This window comes from Phacochoerus africanus, chromosome 10, assembly GCF_016906955.1.
Source record: "Phacochoerus africanus isolate WHEZ1 chromosome 10, ROS_Pafr_v1, whole genome shotgun sequence".
Classification (NCBI taxonomy): Eukaryota; Metazoa; Chordata; class Mammalia; order Artiodactyla; family Suidae; genus Phacochoerus; species Phacochoerus africanus.
In genome coordinates this window covers 97,116,773-97,138,976 of record NC_062553.1, presented here as the reverse complement: position 1 = coordinate 97,138,976, position 22,204 = coordinate 97,116,773, and the positions used below count along the sequence as shown (strand labels likewise).

At 37.1% G+C, this 22,204-nt stretch overlaps 1 protein-coding gene across 1 annotated transcript in view; it reads left to right on the top strand.

Annotated features, from left to right (window-relative positions):
* The window catches only part of INTU (inturned planar cell polarity protein), an 80,198-nt gene that overhangs the window by 19,324 nt on the left and 38,670 nt on the right, over positions 1 to 22,204 (top strand). Inside the window, exons 3-4 of the mRNA XM_047799274.1 lie at positions 8,064 to 8,149; positions 17,813 to 18,016. Coding sequence (XP_047655230.1) covers positions 8,064 to 8,149; positions 17,813 to 18,016 — 290 coding nt within the window. The remainder of the gene's footprint in view (positions 1 to 8,063; positions 8,150 to 17,812; positions 18,017 to 22,204) is intronic.

The window sequence follows — 22,204 nt, the reverse complement described above, 5'->3', positions numbered from 1 at the left end:
GGAAGGTCACAAAAACTTTGTCCTATTCACTTGGGGTGAGTTTTGCCATGGTCTGGCTGGAGCCTGACCCCCTGTTGACTAATGTCCCTTGGCCAGCACAGCGAGACTTGGTGACTCCTCTTCGTTCCTCCCTTTGGCAGCAGCAGAACTCTGTTCTATTCTGATTCTTCTTTGCTAGGGTCTTGGGGGATATGCTACCTTTTTTTTCATTACATTTTTGTTGTCCCAGCTTCTGAGGGCTTGCATGTTTATTTTATATTTATATTTTTGTGGTTTTTCTCAAAGTTTGACAGCTGAGAGCTCCTGGACTACCTGTTGCCAGCCCCCATCTCAATCCAGAGCATATGGAAGTTCTCCTTTTACCTGTATCCTAGAAACAGCATATCACCTCAGTGATTTGTTTTTTTCTTTAAGATTGCCCATTTTGGGGGTCATTTTAAGTAGGTGTTTTTTAAAAGATTAGAAAGGATAGGGTTGGAGTAGGTATACATTAATATTCTAGTCACACATACCCCTGAAAACTATTTCTCTTAAGGAATAGGCAAGGTTTTTACTTCAAGCTCTTTTTGTGTTAACTTCTAATTTCTCACCTGTGATCACTAAATAGATTTGTTTTGTATAATACTTGTGCTGTTTCTCTTTTAAATTAAAAAAATTTTTTTGAAGTGTTTTTTTTTTTGTTTACTTTTTAAAAATCTTTTAAATTGAGGGTATGACTCCATTCATAACATGCACAAATCTTGTGTCTACTCAGTGAATTTTGATGTATGTGGATACCTGTGTAACTACTACCCAGGACAGGATATAGAATGTTTTCAGTACCCAGAGGCTCCAGGTACATCCTCTTAGTCAGTGTCCCTTCCAAAGTTAATCTTCTAAAAGTCAGGTGTTTTCTACTAACAAAGTTCATTTTGCCTCTTCTTGAACTTCATGTAAATGGAAGTATATGGTGTGTATTCTTATTTCCATTTTCTTTAGTTTATAATCTATGAAAAATATCCACATTGTCATTATGTAGTATTCTATTGTATGAATATATACTATTTATTTTTCCATACCACTTTTTTTTTGTCTTTTTGCCTTTTCTAGGGCCGCTTCCCGAAGCATATGGAGGTTCCCAGGCTAGGAGTCTAATCAGAGCTGTAGCCGCCCACCTAGGCCAGAGCCACAGCAATGCGGGATTCGAGCCTCATCTGCAACCTACACCACAGCTCACGGCAACACCCGATCTTTAACCTACTGAGCAAGGCCAGGCATCAAACCCAAAACCTCATGGTTCCTAGTCGGATTCGTTAGCCACTGAGCCACGACGGGAACTCCTATTTTTCCATACCACTATTTTTTTTTTTTTTCGTCTTTTTGCCTTTTCTAGGGCCGCTCCTGCAGCATATGGAGGTTCCCAGGCTAGGGCCGTTCCTGCGGCATATGGAGGTTCCCAGGCTAGGGGTTGAATCGGAACTGCAGCCACTGGCCTATGCCAAAGCCACAGCAACGCGGGATCCTAGCCGAGTCTGGGACCTATACCACAGCTCACGGCAACGCCGGATCCTTAACCCACTAAGCAAGGCCAGGGATGGAACCTACAACCTCATGGTTCCTAGTCAGATTCCTTAACCACTGCGCCACCACAGGAACTCCTCCATACCACTATTGATGGACATTTCGGTTGTTTCCAGTTAAAATATTTGAAGTGCTCTTTTGAAAAGACAGATTTGGTTTTTATGAACACATAATGTATGGTTTTATTCTCTAATATTTTGCAGACTGTTATTTGATATATGTTTTTACTTTCTCCCATAATGGTTGTAACATTTAGATATTCTTAATAGAGGTAACTCTACTTGTCTCTCCTCTCACACATTTTTTCCCCCATATTTTTGCCTATGCTACTTGATCCACTAGTCAAGGAAAGAAACTGAAGTATGAGCTCACTGGAAAGAGAGAATTTTAGAGTTTTTAGGCATCAGTAGAGATCTTCTAGTGCAAGTTAGTCCCTCTCCAGATGAGCACCAAAGGAATTGCGTGACATAGCCAAGAACAGACAGCCAGTCCCTGATAAAGTTGGGACCCACAGGTTGCAAATTCCTTTCACAGAGCTCTTTCCCTTGCACTTGAATATGTGGGGAAAGTGCCAACAGATTTCTCCTTGGAAAAAGAAAAAAAATTTAATCCTTTCAAAATGTAATTTGGAAATAAGTATTAGTTTACATCAATGTACTGTTTAACCCAGTTAATCCATTTTGAGACATTTATCCCAAAGAAATAATCTAAAACACATCTGCAAACTACAGCCAGCATGTCAAGTCAGGCCCACCACCTGTTTTTGTACAGTCTGCAAACGAGAATGGTTTTAACCTTTTTCAGTGGTTAAAAAAATCAAAAGAATGGTATTTTATGACATGAAAATTATATGAAGTTCAAATATCCATGGCCATAAATAAAATATTATTAGAACACAGCCATATTCATTCATTTATTATTGCTTGCAAGCTATAATGTCAGAGTTGAAGACAAAGACCATATGGCCCACAGAGCCTAAAATATTTACTCATCTGACCTTTTTACAGAAAAGTTTGCTGATCCCAGATAGGGAAAGAGGAAAAACTATGTGCATGAAAACATTTATTGAAGCATTTTTTTAGTAATAATTTTAAAAAACATGAAAATGTCAACCCAGAGGTATGATTATTTAGCTTGTAATTTAATAAATTTACATGTTATTATACTATTAAAATTATTCTGAACACTATGTGCTAGGATAATAATTATTACTTGAGGGATTTAAAAGGATAAAAATCCTTGATGCCTCATTTGTGTGAGCAGAGGTAAATACTAAAACTACTTTACAAAAGCAATCATGACTGTAGTGCTGGGGCTATCAATAATTTTTCCAACATTTCTGTAGAATTATTTTTTATTTTCATGAGAAATAAAAACTTTGCACTAGTTTCTTTCCCAGCTTCTTTAAGGAATGTGATATTTCACTTAATATTCTGAATGATTGTTACAATATATGAACTATCATTATTCAGGGACTTCTAGAATGATAGGTTGGGAAGGAGCTTAATTTTCTCTAGTTTAGTGCTTGAATATTATAGATGAGGGATTGATAATGAAGTTCAAAAAATACAATAATTTTTATTGTCTCAAAACTTAAGTATTTGTCAATAAATGCATTAACTTAAATGTATAAAATAGCAGTAACTATGTTTCAAAAACCAGATTCTTTCTCCTCTGAAGTGAAATTCAGCTTAATTTAAATGATCAATTTAAATTCACAATCTGACTCTACCCCATTGTCTCATATATATTTCCTAGTTCTGCTGAACATAAACCTCTCTCCCCTCTAACAAGACTGATTTATTCTTTTCCCAGTGACCTCCAGATGCACCCTGTATACTTGTATATCCATCTGTTCTTTAGTATTCATGGTCTCTGACCCTCATTTGGGGCTTAGCCAAGGTTGCTTTGTATTGTTAAGCGGGTATGTTAATTTTCTATTGCTGCTGTGGCAAATTACCACAAACTTAGTAGTTTAAAACTGCACAAATTTATCATCTTGTAGTTCCAAAAGTCAGAAGTCTGAAATGTGTCTTCCAGCACTAAAATCCAAGTGTCCTCAAGGCCACATTCTTTCTGGTGGCTCCAGGTGAGAACCCCTTTCCATGGCCAGTTTCTAGAGGCCGCCTGCATTCCTTGCCTTGTGGTCCCTTCCTCCATCTTCAAAGCCAGCAGCTTGGCATCTGCAAGTCTCTCTCTGACTTATTACATTGGGCTCACTGGATAATTTCCCAGTCTTGACATCCTCAGTCTAATTACATCTGAAAAGTCTCTTTAACTGTGCATAGTTACATATTCACAGATTTCAGAGATTAAGATGTGGAGCTCTTTGGAAAATATTTATACTGCCTATCACAGTGTATTGTGGTTGTGTTTTGTTTTTGTAAAATTAGTTTTTTTTTTCTCTTTGCATTGTAATACTATATATTTATTGTAGACTGTTTAGAAAATGTAATTAAACAAAAGAAAAAGTCCAGTCACCTAAAAGCAGTGTTTTAACATATATCCTTTCTTTTTCCTACATTTATGTGTAATAATTTTGTTCAAAAGTAATTTCTTTAGAAGTTTATATTGAGGAATTGATTTAAGCATTGTGATAAACTGATCTCCTCTCTGTGTTTTATGTCATTCTTGAATTATCTTTTGATAAACTTGATAAATTTTTCCTCTTGTTTCTATCCATCAATAATCCCCAGATTATTTCTTATTTAATAGTTCAAACCAGTTCATGCAGATTTCTTTTCAGCCTTTGAAATGGGAGCATGCATATTAATGACTCCCCCCACACCTCCCTGCCCCCGCACACTTGTTGAGAAAGAACTTTTCTGAAGTTCGGGCTGCTCACTGCAGTGATGGAAGCCTGCCATCTCTGAATCATCTCACAGAGGTGCTCAGAAAAATGAGAGGAAAGCAGGTATCTGGGGAACGATTAGTGGGTAACAATTATTTATATATCTATCTATAATCTTTTTTTCAGATTCTTTTCCATTATAGGTTATTACAAGATACTAAATATAGGAGTTCCTGCTGTGGCACAGTGGATTAAGAATCCAATTGTAGTAGCTTGGGTCACTGCAAAGGTGCAGTTCGATCCTGGCCCAGTGCAGTGTAGGTCACAGGTGTGACTCGGATTCAATCCCTGGCCTGGGAACTTCTGTATGCCGCAGCTGCAGCCATAAAATAAAAACATCTTTTAAGAGATACTGGATGTAGTTCCCTGTGCTATACAGTAGGTCCTTGTTCTTTATCTGTTTTATATGTCATAGTCTGTATCTGTTAATCCCAAATCAATTAATCCTCCTTCCTTCCTCCTTTCCTTCCTCCCTTCCTTCCTCTCCTTCCTCCCTTCCTTCTTTCTTTTTTAAATCATTACAGCTGTAAATAATTTGATACAGTATATTTGCTTAATCCCTTATTTAAAAAGAATTAGGGGGTATGTTGTTTTTTTATTTTTAAAAGTTTATCTGAAGTTGGAAGTTTATTTTAGTTTGCAGATTCTTTTTTTCTTATAGTTTTACTGAGATATAATTGACATACAGCACTGTATAAGTTTAAGGTGGGCAACATAATGATTTGACTCACATGCATCATGAGATAATTACCATAGTAAGTTTAGTGAACATGCATCATTTTATGTAGATACAAAATTAAAGAATAGAAGAAAATTTTTCCTTGTGTTGAGAACTCAGAATTTATTTACTTTCTTAACAACTTTGATTTATAACATATAACAGTGTTAGTTATATTTTAATTATATTTATCCCTAGTACTTATTTGTCTTATAAGTGGAAGTTCGTTCCTTTTGACCAAGGTCATCTCGTGCTCCCCTTCCCTCTTCCCTTGTCTCTGATAACCACAAATCTCCTTTTTTATGATTCGTTTGTTTTTGAAGTATAATTGACCTACAACACTATGTTAGTCCCTGTTACAAACATAGTGATTCGATATTTCTATACATTTCAAAATCATTACTTTTTTTTTTTTTTGCCTTTTCTAGGGCCGCTCCCTCGGCATATGGAGGTTCCCAGGCTAGGGGTCAAATCGGAGCTGTAGCCACCAGCCTACACCAGAGCCACAGCAACTCGGGATCCAAGCCACATCTGCGGCATACACCACAGCTCACGGAACGCCGGATCGTTTAACCCACTGAGCAAGGGCAGGGATTGAAGCCGCAACCTCATGGTTCCTAGTTGGATTCGTCAACCACTGCGCCACGATGGGAACTCCCAAAATCCTTACTTTTAAGAAAAGTTAGGAGTTGCTCAAATGTCACAAAGTGGATCATCATATAAGAATTGGTGTCCACATCTGTGGAACTCACAACTGAATAGCATCTCTCAAACATCTAACCCTAATATCGATTGTTTTAAGCTTTCACGGGGATGGCCTAAGAAACTCCTTCTGCCCACTTTGCCCCTAACCCTTTTCCCATGTGATAGGGCATCAAGGAAAACAAGGAATGAAGAAAGAAAGGGAGGGGGAGGAGTAGCAGTAGCTAAAGTATGATGGTAATTTCTTTTGTTCCCCAACCCCCATTCCCACAGGGATACTGAAGAGGGCCAGGTGACACCTGCACACATGGTGTATTGCATCAAGGGAGGGGAACTTTGAGCTTAGGGAACATGCATCTTTTATAAAGAACAATTATTAACGATAAGATATTGAGGGAGAGGAGTTCCCGTCGTGGCGCAGTGGTTAACGAATCCGACTAGGAACCATGAGGTTGCAGGTTCGGTCCCTGCCCTTGCTCAGTGGGTTAACGATCCGGTGTTGCCGTGAGCTGTGGTGTAGGTTGCAGACGCGGCTCGGATCCCACGTTGCTGTGGCGCTGGCGTAGGCCGGTGGCTACAGCTCTGATTCAACCCCTAGCCTGGGAACCTCCATATGCCGCGGGAGCGGCCCAAGAAATAGCAACAACAACAACAACAACAAAAGACAAAAGACAAAAAAAAAAAAGATATTGAGGGAGGCACTATCCTTATTACACTGTATAGTGTATTTTCTCTGGTGGGAGACACTGTCTTGTCTGATCTTGAAAAGATAATTCAGAACAAAGACTTTTAGTTCCTTGGTTTGTAAGATGTACAAAAACATGAGAGCCCTGTGGAGAATTGTCTACCAATACTGTTTCATTTATATACATGTTTATTATCTGTCTTCTCTAAAAAATATTAAGCTCCATACATTTTTGTATGTTTTATTCAGTTCTCTATCTGTAGTGCCTAGAACAGTGCCTGGCATACAGTAGGTGCTCAATTATTATTTGTGGGATGAATTAATGAATGGATTAGTTTGGATTATTTAATCAGTTTCCTAATGATATGTTTACGAATGATGAGAAAAAAACCTTGGTAAATGTATATTTCTGTGAATATAGCTCACTTGTGTTTAGATATTATTTTTATGTTGTGAAAGTAAATTTTCATTTTTAACACTCATCTTTATTTTGTTAAAGCCACCAGATATGATAATACACACATTTAAAGAAAAACTGTGGAAAAGGAGATTGTTACTGAAATATGCTATAGATTTTATTGTGGTTGGGGGCTTTTGAAACAAAGAGCTATGTTTGAAACACAGCTCTTTGAAAGATCAGTTTGAAACACAAAACAGTAATAACAGTGAATACCTAGCATATTGAGTTATGATGTACCACATGGATTTAATTAAAATTTCAGCTGAATTTTTTTACTGTCGGTCTAAGTGGTTAGATTCAATTTTGTTAAGTGCAATGGTTGGTTTATACTACACATTTTCCATTTGTCCCTTGGGTTTATACAGTTCTCTCAATTGAATCCAAAAAAATGAGAATATTCATCTCTTTAAATATTCATAGGTTATATTTAGTTATAGTGCAATGTTGGGCGGCATTATAGTTTAAGAAAGTGTCGAATAGGAGATTTGCTCTGCCACTAATCAGCTTTATAACTTTGGACAAGTCCCTGAATGTCTGTATCATGTTTTCCATTCTACTTTGAAGAGATCAGAATAGATGCCTTTTTTTAGGGCCTCACCTGCAGCATATCGAAGTTCCCAGGCTAGGGGTCGAATCGGAGTTACAGCTGCTGGCCTACCCCTTAGCCACAGCAACACTGGATCCGAGCCACATCTGCAGTATACCACAGCTCACGGCAATGCTGGATTCTTAACCCACTGAGTAAGGCCAGGGGTCGAACCCACATCCTCATGGATCCTCGTTGGGTTCGTAACCCTCTGAGCCACAACGGGAACTCCCAGAATAGACACTTTTTTTTTTCTTTTTCATTTTCTTTTTCTTTTTTGCTGTGCCCATAGCATATAGAAGTTCCTGAGCCAAGGATTGAACCCATGCCACTTCATCAACCCAAGCCATTGCAGTGACAACACCAGATTCTTAACCTGCTGCACAAGAGAACTCCAGAATAAATACTTTTTAATGTTCCAACTCTAGATCTTTTTCAATTTTGGATATTCACACAGCTGTTTTTTTTGTGTTTTTTTTTTTACTGTGATTCCGTTTTTAGGTGATGTCCTTGTTGCTGTGAATGATGTAGATGTGACCTCTGAGAACATAGAGAGAGTTCTGTCTTGCATTCCTGGACCTATGCAGGTGTGGACATTCTTTTTCTGTGTTTTATGATGAATTACAAGAAATAATTATATCTTGTGCTCATTTCTTTTTATAAAATTCTGAGAATAGTCATGTATAATGGGTGGGTTTTACTTACATCCTTGGATATTTAAAAATTCTTAGCTCTTAACATTTTTTAGCTTTTGGACATTGTTCTATGAAAAGAGAGAAATATCTCCAAATAGAAGTCATCCTAAGTAAAGTGCAAACAAGAATAATAATAAAAACATATATAGTGACCAACTTGCCATTGTAAGTACAGTACGTGCTGATGAAAATTCAGTTCCTAGAAAAGTCATTTAAAAGAGTTGTGGAATTTTCTATTCTCTGACTTAGTAAATCCATAATTGCTATAAAGTTTTTTTTACTGTGGTTTTGTTTAAACACTATACTATTTTCTTGATTTTTTTTTGTTATCTAGTTTAGCCTACTCCTGAGTTTTTATTTACTTAACGAATTATTTTTCATTTCTTGTAAGTAAATATAAACTTCTGTCATCATAAGAAAATTAAGTTATTTTGATACCCTAAGCACTGCGATTTTGTATTATGGATGCCATTTTTAGGTCGTTAGATGTATTTTTAAAATGCTGTACCTTAGAAATATTCTGCTCTTGTGAGCATCAGGAATTGGTTTTCTCTCGAAGAGTGGGGAGGACAATATGCTTTAGCCAAGTATCTGAGAGGATGAGGCAGTTTTTAGACTGATCAAGATGAAGAACAGATATCTGAAGAACAGATATCTATATCTGACTTGAGATTCTGAAATAATAGGACCTATGATGAAATTTCTTGTTTAGAGATGGATGCTTTGTAAATTTAGTTTTCTTTGGAAATACAAAATGAAATTGCTACAATAACTATGGTAGCCAGTAACCAGCAATGTCTAGGAGTGGACAAAGAAATGGAGATGGAAGTGGGGTGGTTTTGAAATAATAACAATCAGGTGGACGCCAGGCATAGTGCTGGAGTAGGATGTGCTGGTATCCCCTTTAGTTGCTAGATGAGAGGAGCAACAAGGGTGGGCCAAGATACTAAGGCACCTCAGGATGCTTAGACAGCAACTACTTACCAGTCACTAAAAAGAATTACAGGTTTTAATGACTGAGTGTCACCTGCCTGCACATCAGCCCTGAGTGAGACATCCTCCTTTCTTGCCTATGTCATTGGCAGGTATACTGCCAATACTGCCAGAGTTCAAACACATCTGTTCTGTCTTCAAAACAAGAAGAATCCTGTTTCTAGTGAAGTCACACTATACTTACATTGAATTTGCAAATTCAGCTCTGCATAGTTGGCAGAAAAGAGAAAGACATAATGATTTAAATACTTTAGACCAATTTCACCCATTATTTCCATGTCCTCATTAAACGTGAAATAGGAGTCAGGACCATGCTATATGCCCAGTTTGCCTTTACAGCTGCATTAAGTGTGATTCTGTTTTTACAAAGACAACATGACTCTTAAGTGCCAATTCTAAGAGCAATTTGTTTTAATGATGGAAGAAAAAGTATTGTGAGATGGAATTACCATATTAAGAGAGTATGCTGTTCTGCAGCACAGCCTTGTTTTCCTACTGTAATTTCAAGGGGATTTTGACTATATACAATTAGAGAATTATGAAGGGAACAAGTATTTTTTAATGCACCAGAAAGTGTGTTGATGCTTTTCTAATATCCTTCACTTTTTTGTTGTTGTTGTTTGAGGGCCACACCCGCAGCATATGGAGGTTCCCAGGCTAAGGGTCTAATCGGAGCTGTAGTCACCAGCCTATGCCACAGCCACAACAACGCCAGATCCGAGCCACATCTGCGACCTACACCAACGCCGGATTCTTAACCTACTGAGCAAGGCCAGGGATCGAACCCACAACCTCATGGTTCCTAGTTGGATTTGTTTCCGCTGTGCCACGACGGGAACTCCTCCCTCACTTTGATAATTTCATTTATCCCTTATCACAATCTGTAAGAATCTGGTAATTTATATCCCTATTTTATACATGAGGAAGAAGAATCTAAGAGAGAATTAATGATTTGTCCAAGGCTGCAGAATTAATAACTCAAAGAACAGGAACTGAAACTGATTCCAGAGTGAGATCCTTCTGTTTTCACACAGCCTGGGTGGATCTTTGTGTCTGCTTCCCTTTGTTCTTACTGGGCCAGAACTCACTGCAGTGGATTTGTCCCAGAAATAGCTGCTCTACCTAGTGTGTATCTGTGACATTTGAAACAGTTCGTCAAGCAATAAGAGAAGAGGAATGCTGACATATAAAGAATACCTTAGAAAACTTAACATTTAAATTTGGAGATATCCAACAGTAACATTTTAAACTTATACTCTGAGTATAAAAATAGCCTAAAATGCTTCTTGTCATCCAACAGAAGATTCCCTGGGAGAGACTGTAATGTGGTAGAAAGGTCACTGAGGAGAAGGAGGGTAGAAATCTATTTTAAACCTCTCTCTGAGCAATTTTACCAACTCTTCTGGGTTTCAGTTTCCTCATCTATAATCAGAAAGGATTTGAGAGAATAAATCTCTGAGCCCCATTCCAAGTCTACACTTCTGTGTTTGAATTTTAAGTAAATTCTGTTATAAATAGATTCAGAATACCAGAGTTAAATCCATAGGCAAAGCCTGTATACAGAGGCACAAGGAGCCCAAATCATTTCTTTCAAAGGCAGGTTTTAAACATTCTTCAAAACAATTGTTTTAGGTCCTTCAAAAATGTCAATATCACGAAAGAAAAAAAAAGGCTGGTGAACTATTTAGACTAAGACAGACTGAACTAACACAACCAGGTGCAGTGACTAATCCTTAATTGATTTTTTTATTGCTGTTCAGAACAGCTATACTGGGACAATTGGGAAAATTTGAATACAGATTTTTTTTTTTACAGTTTTACTGAAATATAGGTGATTTACAAGGTTGTGAATTTCTGCTCTACAACAAAGTGATTCAGTCATACAAATACACATATCCATTCTCTTTCAGATTCTTTTCCCACATAGATTATCATAATTTTGGGTGGAGTTTGTGTTATACAGCAGGTCCCCATTGGTCAAGCATTCCATATACCTCAGTGTGCATATACCAATTCCAAACCCCCAATCCATCCCTCCCTTCCCCCACCCGTCCCCTTTGGTGCCATAAGTTTTTGAAAGTTTGTGAGTCTGTTTCTGTTCTGCAAGTAAGTTCATTTGTATCCTTTTTTTCCTTTAGATGCCACATATAGGTGATATTACATGATGTTTGTCTCTCACTGTCTAATTTCACTTAGTATGATAGTTTCTAGGTCCGTCCATGTTGCTGCAAATGACATTATTTCATTCCTTTTTATGGCTGAATAATAAGTACATTGTGTATACGTACCACATCTTCTTTATCCACTCCTCTGTTGATGGACATTTAGGTTGCTTCCATGTCTTGGCTATTGTAAATAGTGCTCCAATGAACACTGGGTGCATGTATCTTGAGTACAGACTTTGTTAGGCAATAGTATTCTGTTTAATATTAAAATTCCTAAGTGTCATAAATGTATTTGTTGTGTATCCTTAGGAGATTTAGCAATGAAACATTGAAATAGCAATTAATTTAGCAATGAAACATTCAAATAGCTGCAAATAATTCTCAAGTAGTTCAGACAGTTTTTTTTTTTTTAAATAGGGGGAAGTGAGGATAGAAGGAAAGGGAAATAAAACAAAGGAGAAGGGAGGGAGGAAGCAAATGTGACAAAATGTTAAATGTTGCTGAAACTGGGTGAGGAATACATGGGTAATCATTGTACACTTCTTGCAACTTTCTGTAGGTTTAAATATCTTTTATTAAAGTATAGTTGATTTATGGTGTTGTGCCAATTTCTGCTGTACAGAAAAGTGACCCAGTATACACACACACACACACACACACACACACACACACACACACACATACACATTCCTTTTCTTATGTTATCTTCCATTATGCTCTTTCTCAAGAAATTGTGTATAGTTCCCTGTGCTATACAGTAGGACCTCATTGCTTATCCATTCTAAATGTAATAGTTTACAACTACTAACCCCAAACTCCCAGTCCATCCCACTCTCTTCCTGCCTTCCCCCTTTGCAACCACAGGTCTATTCTTTATGTCCATGAGTCTGTTTCTATTTTGTAGATAGGTTCATTTGTGTTACAGTTTAGATGCCACATAAAAGTGATATCGTATGATATTTGTCTTTCTTTTTCTGACTTATTTCACTTAGTATGATAATCTCTAGTTGCATCCATGTTGCTGCAAATGGCATTATTTTGTTCATTTTTATGGCTGAGTAGTATTCCATTGTGTATATGCCCCATATCTTCTTAATCCATTCATTGGTCAGTGGACATTTAGGTGGTTTCCATGCCTTGGCTATTGTCACTAGTGCTGCAGTGAACATAGGGGTACATGTTATCTTTTTGAATTATAGTTTTATTCAGATACTCTGCCCAGGAGTGGAATTGTTAGATCACATGGTAATTCTACTTTTAGTTTTCAGAAGTACCTCCATACTGTTTTCCATTGTGTTTGTACCAATTTACATTCCCACCCAGTGTATGAGGGTTCTCTATAGCTTTAAAATTTTTTAAATAAAAAGTTGTGGGTTTTTAAAAAAAAGTTTTAGAAATTGAAAATGACAGGAACAAGTGCTTTTCTAACTACTGACTTTTGTGACCTTGATCTGTTGCCACTGCTCTGTGCACTCAATTATTCAACAAGCACATAAACCCTCTTCCCCCTAGCTTGAGTGGTGAATTTGGGTCCAAACATTGAGTTGACCAAGGTGGACTGCATTAAGCACTGGGTTTTCCTGGAACTTTGGAGGAAACCAACTCCTTTTCAGGGAGATCAGCCTATAGAACATTAATCTTAAACGCTTACCTTGTAAGTACTTCTTAGGCCTGAGAGAAGGAATAAAGGCTTCTTAAAGGAGATGATACTTGAGTAGAATATTTTATTATTTATTATTTTATTTTTATTATTTCCTTGTTACACAAAATTTTTTATTATTTCCTTGTTAGACAAAATTGGTGGTCACATATGTTGTGGAAAAATTAGGAACTAGATTGGTAAATTAAAAAAAAAAAGTATTTGTGAGTCTTTTTTTATTTCCAGAGCTATGTCCTAGAATTAGCCAGCTATGTCAGTATTTTAAAGTAGCAGGCTGATGTGATCAGATTTGCATTTAAGCATCTGTCACTCTGGATGAAACTGGAGGTTGGGAAACCAGGTGGTCAGCTTTACAGGAGTCCAGAAGAGAGCAGCTGAAGGCCTGAGCAAAGGCCTTGGCTGTGAATATGGAGAAGGAGTTGATTAGATTTATAGTAAGTGGGAAGTAAAGAGGACAGTACTTCCTGCAGAAGAGAGAGGAGTTAAAGATGCCTTCCACATTTTGTCTTGAGTAATCCTATGAGATTGCCCCAAAGAAAAGGTTCAAGGAGAGAATTTGCTGAGCTATGTAGATTTACTTCCTTCAGAATTTTGACTAAGGAATGTTCAGATCATCTGCCAGACAAAGGAGAAAGGATCAGACACATGGAGAGCAGTGCAGATGTTGGGAGAGAGACAATGCCGACCATGAGGCAGAATCTGTTTCAGATTCTGACAGCCTCCCCAGATCCCATGTGTGAAGAGGATAGCATTGTAGCAAATGGGGAGAGAGGACTTGTTGGTTGGTTGAGCAGAGGCTGAGGAGACATGGCTTGTTACATGAGGTTGTTTGGAGATGGAAGTAGAGAGAGGGTATAGTTAAAGCAACAAGATTTTGGAAGTGGTGAGTTGTAGAGAGCATGTCCTTGGGCCTGCGGTAAGGCACATCATCTCCTGAAGTGGGAGGGAAGAAGAAAAGAAAGGATGGGAAAATTGCACAAATAAGAAAACTCTCTTAGGGGAGATAGGAGATGACGAAACTTGTCACAGGTTAATGTCCATGGAAGAACAACAGAAAACCCCCTTTTTTTTCCCCTTTTTTTAGAGCTATGTCCTCGGTATATGGAAGTTCTCAGGCTAGGAGTCAAACCAGAGCTACAGCTGCTGGCTGTGCCACAGCCACAGCAAGGTGGGATCCGAGCCGTGTCTGCGACATCTACATACCATAGCTCACAGCAACACCGGATCTTTAACTCACTGAGCAAGGCCATGGATCAAACCTGCAACTTCATGGATCCTAGTCGTGTTTGTTAGCCGCTGAGTCACAAAGGAAATTCTCAGAAATCCCTCGTTATAAGAAGCTTCATCTAAACTCTACAGAAAAACCTTTTTTATAAGAAGCTTCATAAAAACTATCTTATATTAGATGTTTCTTAAAGTTTTGTTCCTATAAAACACATCATATCCTGTATATTTATGTACATCAACCCCTTTTTTAAAATAGCACTTAATTTGATTATGTCTTATTACCCTTTTATCATTTTATATCAGGGCAGCCAGATTTTCTGACATTTATAGTTATTTAATATGTAAGTTTTTCAAAATGCCTTTCTAAAGTGTAATTATCTTTGCATTATGGAGCCAACTTTACTTAAATCAGAAGAATGGTGGCTAAAATAGTTCCGTAAAGAATGTTAATGGATGGTTCTGTGGTGAGTGCATTTGTCTTTGTTTTTGTCATGGTGAGGGGAAAGGTTCTTGCCCCAAAGAAAAGAAGTTCTGTTGTTTGCCAAGTGTAACATTAAAGTTCGTTTTCAAGTGTGTCATTCTTTACCAAGCAGAGCAAACCAGTCAAATTTTAGGTTGCTGTTGCTGCCTAAGGTAAAATTGGTAAATTTTTATTTTAAGCCTACTAACTCATTTCCTTTTGTCATTCTTGGTGAATCATACCCTGTCTTTTGACCACTCCACCCACAAGAATCTCAGCTGAAAAAAATGCCCTCCCTGTTCTGAGGCACGTTTTTTTCCTTGAGGACCCATCTTTCTTCTAGTTTAGCCCTGGGGTGCAGAGACCCAGCCTGCCTCTGTGACACCTGCTTCCCCATGCTGTCACTCATCTGCTTCCTGCAGTCAGATTTCTCACCCTCCATTCCATTCACAGCCAAGTCTTAGGGATAGTCTTCAGAGCCCCCCTCTGTATTAGTATAAAGTCTGTACTCAGGATTTCCCCAAATTCTCAATAAAAGACCCTCCTGACAACCAGGCTGTTTTTACTTCGTCAGATCTTGTTTAAGGATTTAATACATTTATGCTTATATGTATATATATTTACATGTGTGTATGTATATTGAGCATTACCCTCTAGAACAGAAGCCGCTTTCAGAGCATACATAGTCTCTCAGGGCATGCAGTGCTTACATATTGCTGTTTGGGTCAGAACCTCACACCAAACACTCTTTTCACATCTTTCTAATATCATTTCTGAAACAGTGTCTCTCCAACTCTTTCTCACCTTATCCTTGTATTAATTTTCTTCAGGTAACTCTCGACTGGTCCAATATAAGATCTCTAATTTTTTATATTTCTGTTTGGCTTTCTTAATACTTCCCATCCAAATATACTAGTTTTCCACTAGCCTTTTTAGATACATTATTTTAATACCAACAGCCTATTTTTCAACATCAGGTTTACAAAAAACGTTAAAATTTTCATAAAGCCTGATCTTTTCCCCTTGGAATATTAAATGTTTTGTAAAGAAACATGATCATTGGGCCTCAGAAAAATTTCATGAGGATCTTCTCCCTTCCTACTCATTAGTCATGACCTGGTTCATCTTAACTCTGAATAATGATGAATTTAGACCTCATGTCTCTTTTCTACTTGTTAATAAAATAAAATCTGAAACTTATTTTAGGAAATATGTTTAAGTAAATTCCCTTTAGATAACGTAGTGCCCATGATATGCCAGACAGCTACAGTTAAGCAAAATGAATACAACCACAGTCACTCCTTGCCAACAATAGAAAGATATCCAGATCTTTTTTTCTTTTGGAAGGTTTTATTCATTAGGATAGATTTATTTTGCAGTATAATACCTATAATAGATGGGCTGATGAGGTTATGAATGATTTTTTTTTAAATAATGTACTTAATATTTTTGATAAAATGTATAACTATGTAAAACTCATTTTCAACAAGAGTGACAATAACATATTAGTATTTACCATATATTTAAAATTGGCCTTGAAAATGGTTCCTCTTTTAATAAATTATCAAATATAGGGATTAATACTGTCTTGGTAATAATTTTTAAATATCTTCTCTCAAAATGCAACTTCCTACATATAGTTTTATGTGCTTTTAAATATTGGCAAGATTTCTTTTCTCCCTCCAGCTTTATTGAAGTTATGATTGATAAGTAGAAATTGTATGTGTTTAAGTTGTACAGTGTGATGATTTAACATACATATATTGACCAGACTTTTTTTTTTCACTGAGCATGATTTTATTTTTTGACTTTTAAAATTTAAACTAATTTTAAGAGTTGTTGCAATACAATGTCTAAATTTAAAATTTTATGGATTGTTGTAATTAGTTTTACTTCTCTGTATTCTGATAAGATTTTAAACATTAGGAATATTTTTTGCCTATATAGCTTAGGATGATGTCCTTGCTACACAAAATTAACTATGCTTAGTGGAAACTTTACTCAGGATGTGCACTGGTGCTTCTTTGAAATAAGCAAGTTCTCTTTGGCCAACTGGCATCTGCACACATACCTCCTTTCTCAAGGTAAGGTAATTGAGAACTGGAAGCTACCTTTCAACAGCTGGAACATGGCCACGTTCTGGACTCTTACCAATCATGTTTGATATCAGGCCATGAAATTAAAACTATCTTGATAAAACTGATAGGTAATCTTCTTAGGACCATGATCCAAGATCCACGTGTTAATGGTTTTTTTCTCTCCTTTGCCTTTATTATAAAGGACCACAAAGAATGTCGAAGAAAATATTTGAATATCACCTCCCTTGAAAGGAGAGCTAATTCTGGTTGTATGAGGTTGCCTTTTTTTTTTTTTGTCCTTGTGTCTTTTTAGGGCCACATCCTTGGCACATGGAGGTTCCCAGGCTAGGGGCTGAATCGGAGCTGTAGCTGCAGACCTATACCATAGCCCCAGCAATGGAGGATCTGAGGCGCATATGCGACCTGCACAGCTCATGGCAACATCAGATCCTTAGCCCACTGAGCAAGGCCAGGGATCGAACCCACGTCCTCATGAATACTAGTCAGGTCTGTTAACCACTGAGCCACGATAGGAACTCTGTATGAGGTCATTTTTAATCCTGAATCTCTTCATTTTACCTTCTCCAAATAAGTCATTGCTATTAGCATTCATAATGTGTTACTCTTTATTACAAGATCATACTAATTTTTGTTTTTCATCACATTTCTTGTATTTGTTGTCAGTATTTAGAATATAATAATTAAGTTTAAATTAACAAGCTTACATACAAAGAATTATATATTCTTGCTCAATTAATATTTGTAATAGTATGTTCCAGACATTGTCCTCAGAGCTGGAGTTACAAACATAAGCAGAACACACAGACTCTGCCATCAAGGGGCCCACACTCTAGGATGATTTTTATGCATTCTGTGCATACCTGAGTGAATGTGCATGCACTGATCCTTCTTTGTGAAAACTGTAGCTGATTCTCCCTCATTGAAAAATCAACACATTTTAATTTTTCAAAGGTGAAACTGACATTTGAAAATGTGAATGCTGTCAAAAAGGAAACAACTCAACCAAGACAGAAAAAGTCACCATCGAACACAAGTGATTTAGTCAAATTTCTATGGGGAGAAGAGATTGAAGGTATCCAGCAGAATATCCTAAACACTCCTCATATCGTTATGTATCTCACACTACAGCTTGACTCAGAAACATCAAAGGAAGAGGTGAGTGTCTTCTAAAAAGTGCAAAGGAAAAAAGTGAAGACCTTTTTGCCGTCTTCCAAATTAATAATAAACACTTTCCTCAGTCATTCTGTGTCTTTATGGTTTTAGTATGTCTCTTATACACACCGGTCTTTAAACTGACTACCTTGATGTGTCCGTTTATAGAGATGACTGAAATATTTGTGTTTGTTTCTGCTAGCTTCTTTAAAAACTTCTATTTTAACTACTTTTCCCATACTGTTTTTATGCTTGGTTGCTTATATCATTATTATTCTTGCTGTATACTCTTCCTTCTATTTTTTTAGTGATTACTCTTAAAATTTTATCATGATATTTTTCTTCATGGATTCTAAAGTTAAATACTCTCTTAACCCCTTTTCAAAATAATTCAAGGCCCTCAGTGCATCTTAACTCCAATTTTCCCCTTTTCACCTACATGCTTTTGTCATCAATATTTCATTGCTACCATTTTTTAAAAATTCACTATTCTTACATCTCACACTATTATTATTTGATCATTTTTCTTCTTCCTGAAGTATATATTTTAGGCATTCCTTTTTTTTTGTTGTTTGTTTTTGTTTTTGTTTTTGCTTGCAGCATATGGAAGTTTTTGGGCCAGGGATCAAACCTGTACCACATCAGCTACCCTGCAGTGACAATCTTAATCTGCTGAGCCACAAGGGAACTCCTAGGTATTTATTTTTCATGAAAATCTTTTTGTTGTTATTTATCTAATGATGTCTTTTTTTACTCCTTGAAATGCCAGTTGCTATAACAAACAGTCCTAATGTCTCAGTGGTGTAACGTGATTAAAGTTTATTCCTCATTTCAATGTAAGTGTTCCTGGTCACTTGGCTCAATGATGTGAGCCCTTTTTCCAGTGGTTCCATTATTTCCCAGGGCTTCAGGGTCCTCTTTTGGATTGTTTGAATCTAGTTGGCCAGTGAGAGAAGAAAGAAAGCATACAGTATCACATAGGACATTTCAGCGGTCTGACTTAAAAGTGGGAACATCTCTTCTACTCATGTTCCAGTACCTAGGACTAGTTACATGGTCTCTCCCAAAGTAAGGAGGTGAGAAATGTAGTCTTCCTTTGTGGCCAGGAAGAAGATAAAATTAACATATGGCATTGCTTATATCAAGCAGGTAAGAAGGTCTTTTCTTTAATCTGTTTGAAGATAGTATTTCTCTGTTTTCTGACTTCCATAATTGCTGTTAGTAAGTGTTAGTCATTCCTTTTGAGGAAACTATCTTTCATTAAGTTTCTTGCTTCTGCTATGTCCACATAGTTTTAATCCTTAACCTCTGTGTGGTGTTGTTTTTTGTTTTTTGGGGTTTTTTTTTTGTTTGTTTAAACAACCTATTTTTTTTTTTTTTTAAGAAGTTCCTGAGGAGTTCCCTTTGTGGTGCAGCAGAAACAAATCCAGCTAGTAACCGTGAGGTTGTGGGTTCAATCCCTGGCCTCACTCAGTGGGTTAAGGATCTGGCATTGCCATGAGCTGCATTGTAGGTTGCAGATGCAGCTTGGTTCCTGCGTTGCTAGGAATGTGGCTGTGGTATAGGCCCTCAGCTGTAGCTGCATTTCAACCCTAGCCTGGGAACCTCCATATGCCTTGGGTACAGCCCTAAAAAGCAAAAAAAAAAAAAAAAAAAGTTCCTAAGAAGTTTTTAGCTGGTGTACATGCAAATCTGCCATGCTATTCCTGGTTGTCTCTTATTGCCTGCTTTATTTCTCTCAACATCTTATACATAGTTATTTTGTATTTTATCTTCCCATTCCAATATCTCCGAGCCTTGATGAGGACTCTGGTTTGTGCTTTCTTATGTCCTTGAGTATTGTTAACTAGACCTACTGCTCGATTTTACCTTTGGGAGTCCTTTATTTCTAAATAGGAAATAGCTTCCTCCAAAAAGAATTTACTTCTTCTGTTTCTATCACTCACCTTGGGCACTTGAGCCTTATTCATAGGTCTGGTTTTAACACAGTGGGTCTTGGCTCAGCTCACCTACCTAGCTAGTAGCCCAGTGCTTAGTGTCCTGACAGAAGACATGGTGGGTATTGGCCACCAAGACAACCTTCCTCTGTCCATCTGCTCTCTGCTCACCACTCCCAGCCGAGGCCCCAGCTTTCTTTGCAGTGTGAGGGGAGGGGGTTGGAAAGGTATGAAGAGGATGTCCCTGGAAGCCTCTACCTCTTAAATATCCAGCAATTCAACGAGTATTTTTGACCATGAATCTAGTTGTTTTATGGCACAGGGGTCTTGGGGCATCTAGTTTACTGTAATGCTTTGAGCAGAAATGAGATCTAAAAGGTTTTTACCTCATTTACATTCCTTTCCTTTTGAAATCCTTGCAGCTTATACTATCAATGCCAAACCCATTTTATCCAAAGGTGTATTTCCTTGTACTGCTTCTTCATATGTCAAAATTAGTCAGTAACTGAACTGGAAAAGAAGGTATTTATTTATACGTATTTCTGTAAGTTTCTGTGTTTTGAAAAGTATATAGAGACCTAGAGTTGATGATTCTAATTTCTTGCATGTATTACTAGTCCTTTGTATCTTTAAAACAAATGAGAATTTGGAGTTCCCGTCGTGGTGCAGTGGTTAATGAATCCAACTAGGAACCATGAGGTTGCGGGTTCGACCCCTGGCCTCGCTTAGTGGGTTGGGGATCCGGCGTTGCTGTGAGCTGTGGTGTAGGTCGCAGACGCGGCTCAGATCCCATGTTGCTGTGGCTCTGGCGTAGGCTGGCAGCTACAGCTCCGATTGGACCCCTAGCCTGGGAACCACCATATGCCGCGGGAGCGGCCCAAGAAATGGCAAAAAAAAAAAAAAAATGAGAATTTTAACTGTGTATTATGTAAAACACACAACACATTTCTGAAATGGTAACACCCTGAAACTTTTGAGGTCATCCTGGAGTAGGACAGTGCTGAGGCCTTTTGTCATCCTTGGCTTTCTTTCATGGGAAAATGTGTAGATGTTTCTCTAAGGAACAGGTTTTTGTCTGTTGACAGCCGTGTATCAACACTGCAATTAGGAGAGGCTTATTCTTATTGAACAGAGTAGAAGCTGCTGCAAATGCATGCTGCTAAGAAGTGCTTTAAAATACAGCCAATTAAATTGGTTAGGAACTGTAGAGCTTGCCAGGTCTTGAATGGTGAGGCTCTCCAGGCTGGTTGCTGCAGAAGTTGGAATAGAAACTTTCTCAAATGTCCTTTGTATTTGGTATTACTTATTTTACAATTAAATGTCATGGGGTCATTTTGTTTTCATGTGTGTTATATATTTATTAGCAGCTTGTTTTCTTTAAGTTACAAGATTTGGGAATTTTTAAGAAATGAATCAAAGACTATATGGTTACTTATTTAAAGTGGTATTTGGTGTTTGGCTAAATACTGTAAGTTTATTAACCAGTTAAGGTTTAAATTTATGAGGTAGACATAACAGAATATCTTAGCTGGTATTTGACTTAATTTTTAGAGATAAAATATTTTGTAACTTTTGACACTACATATATTGGCGGAAGTTTTGAGTTGTTAGGCAGAGTATATTTGGCCCACATACTCCATAACAATTTTCATATATTGAATGTGCTTAATAAGTTATAAAAAGCAGATGTATCCAGTTTGTCATTATTTATATTTTGTCCTAATGTCAGAGTTGCCAAGACATAGACTTCAAGTAACATAATTATTTCTTATAAAGAGAGATGAAAGCAAAGTGTAAAATACTGTTTAGAAAGAGAACCAAGGAAAAGATACAGTATTTTAAGAGTTTGGGTTTTCAGTAATGGTTATGTTAATATTTATGGGTATTGTTATTACATAGTAACTAGAAGTTACTCTGAATTCTCTATGGTTTCTATTTAGAGATATTTTTAGTTTGCTTGCTTTTAATTTGTCTTGTGAGAAAAACACCATGTTGCTTTAAGTCACAGCAAAGAAGTGAAGTACAGAGTGATTCATCCCTTCCTACAAAAGTACTAGCAATGTACATCCTGATTTTGATTTTTTTTAAGAAATGGGAACATTTCTCCTTGAAATAGAGAACTATTACACATTTATGAATTATCTTATGGATTTAGTATTTTCCATAATTTAAAATGTACTCTCTCTTAAAGTTTGACTTTAGATTAATTGGTGGGCAAATGCTTTCAAATTTAAACAGAAAACTTTGTAATAGC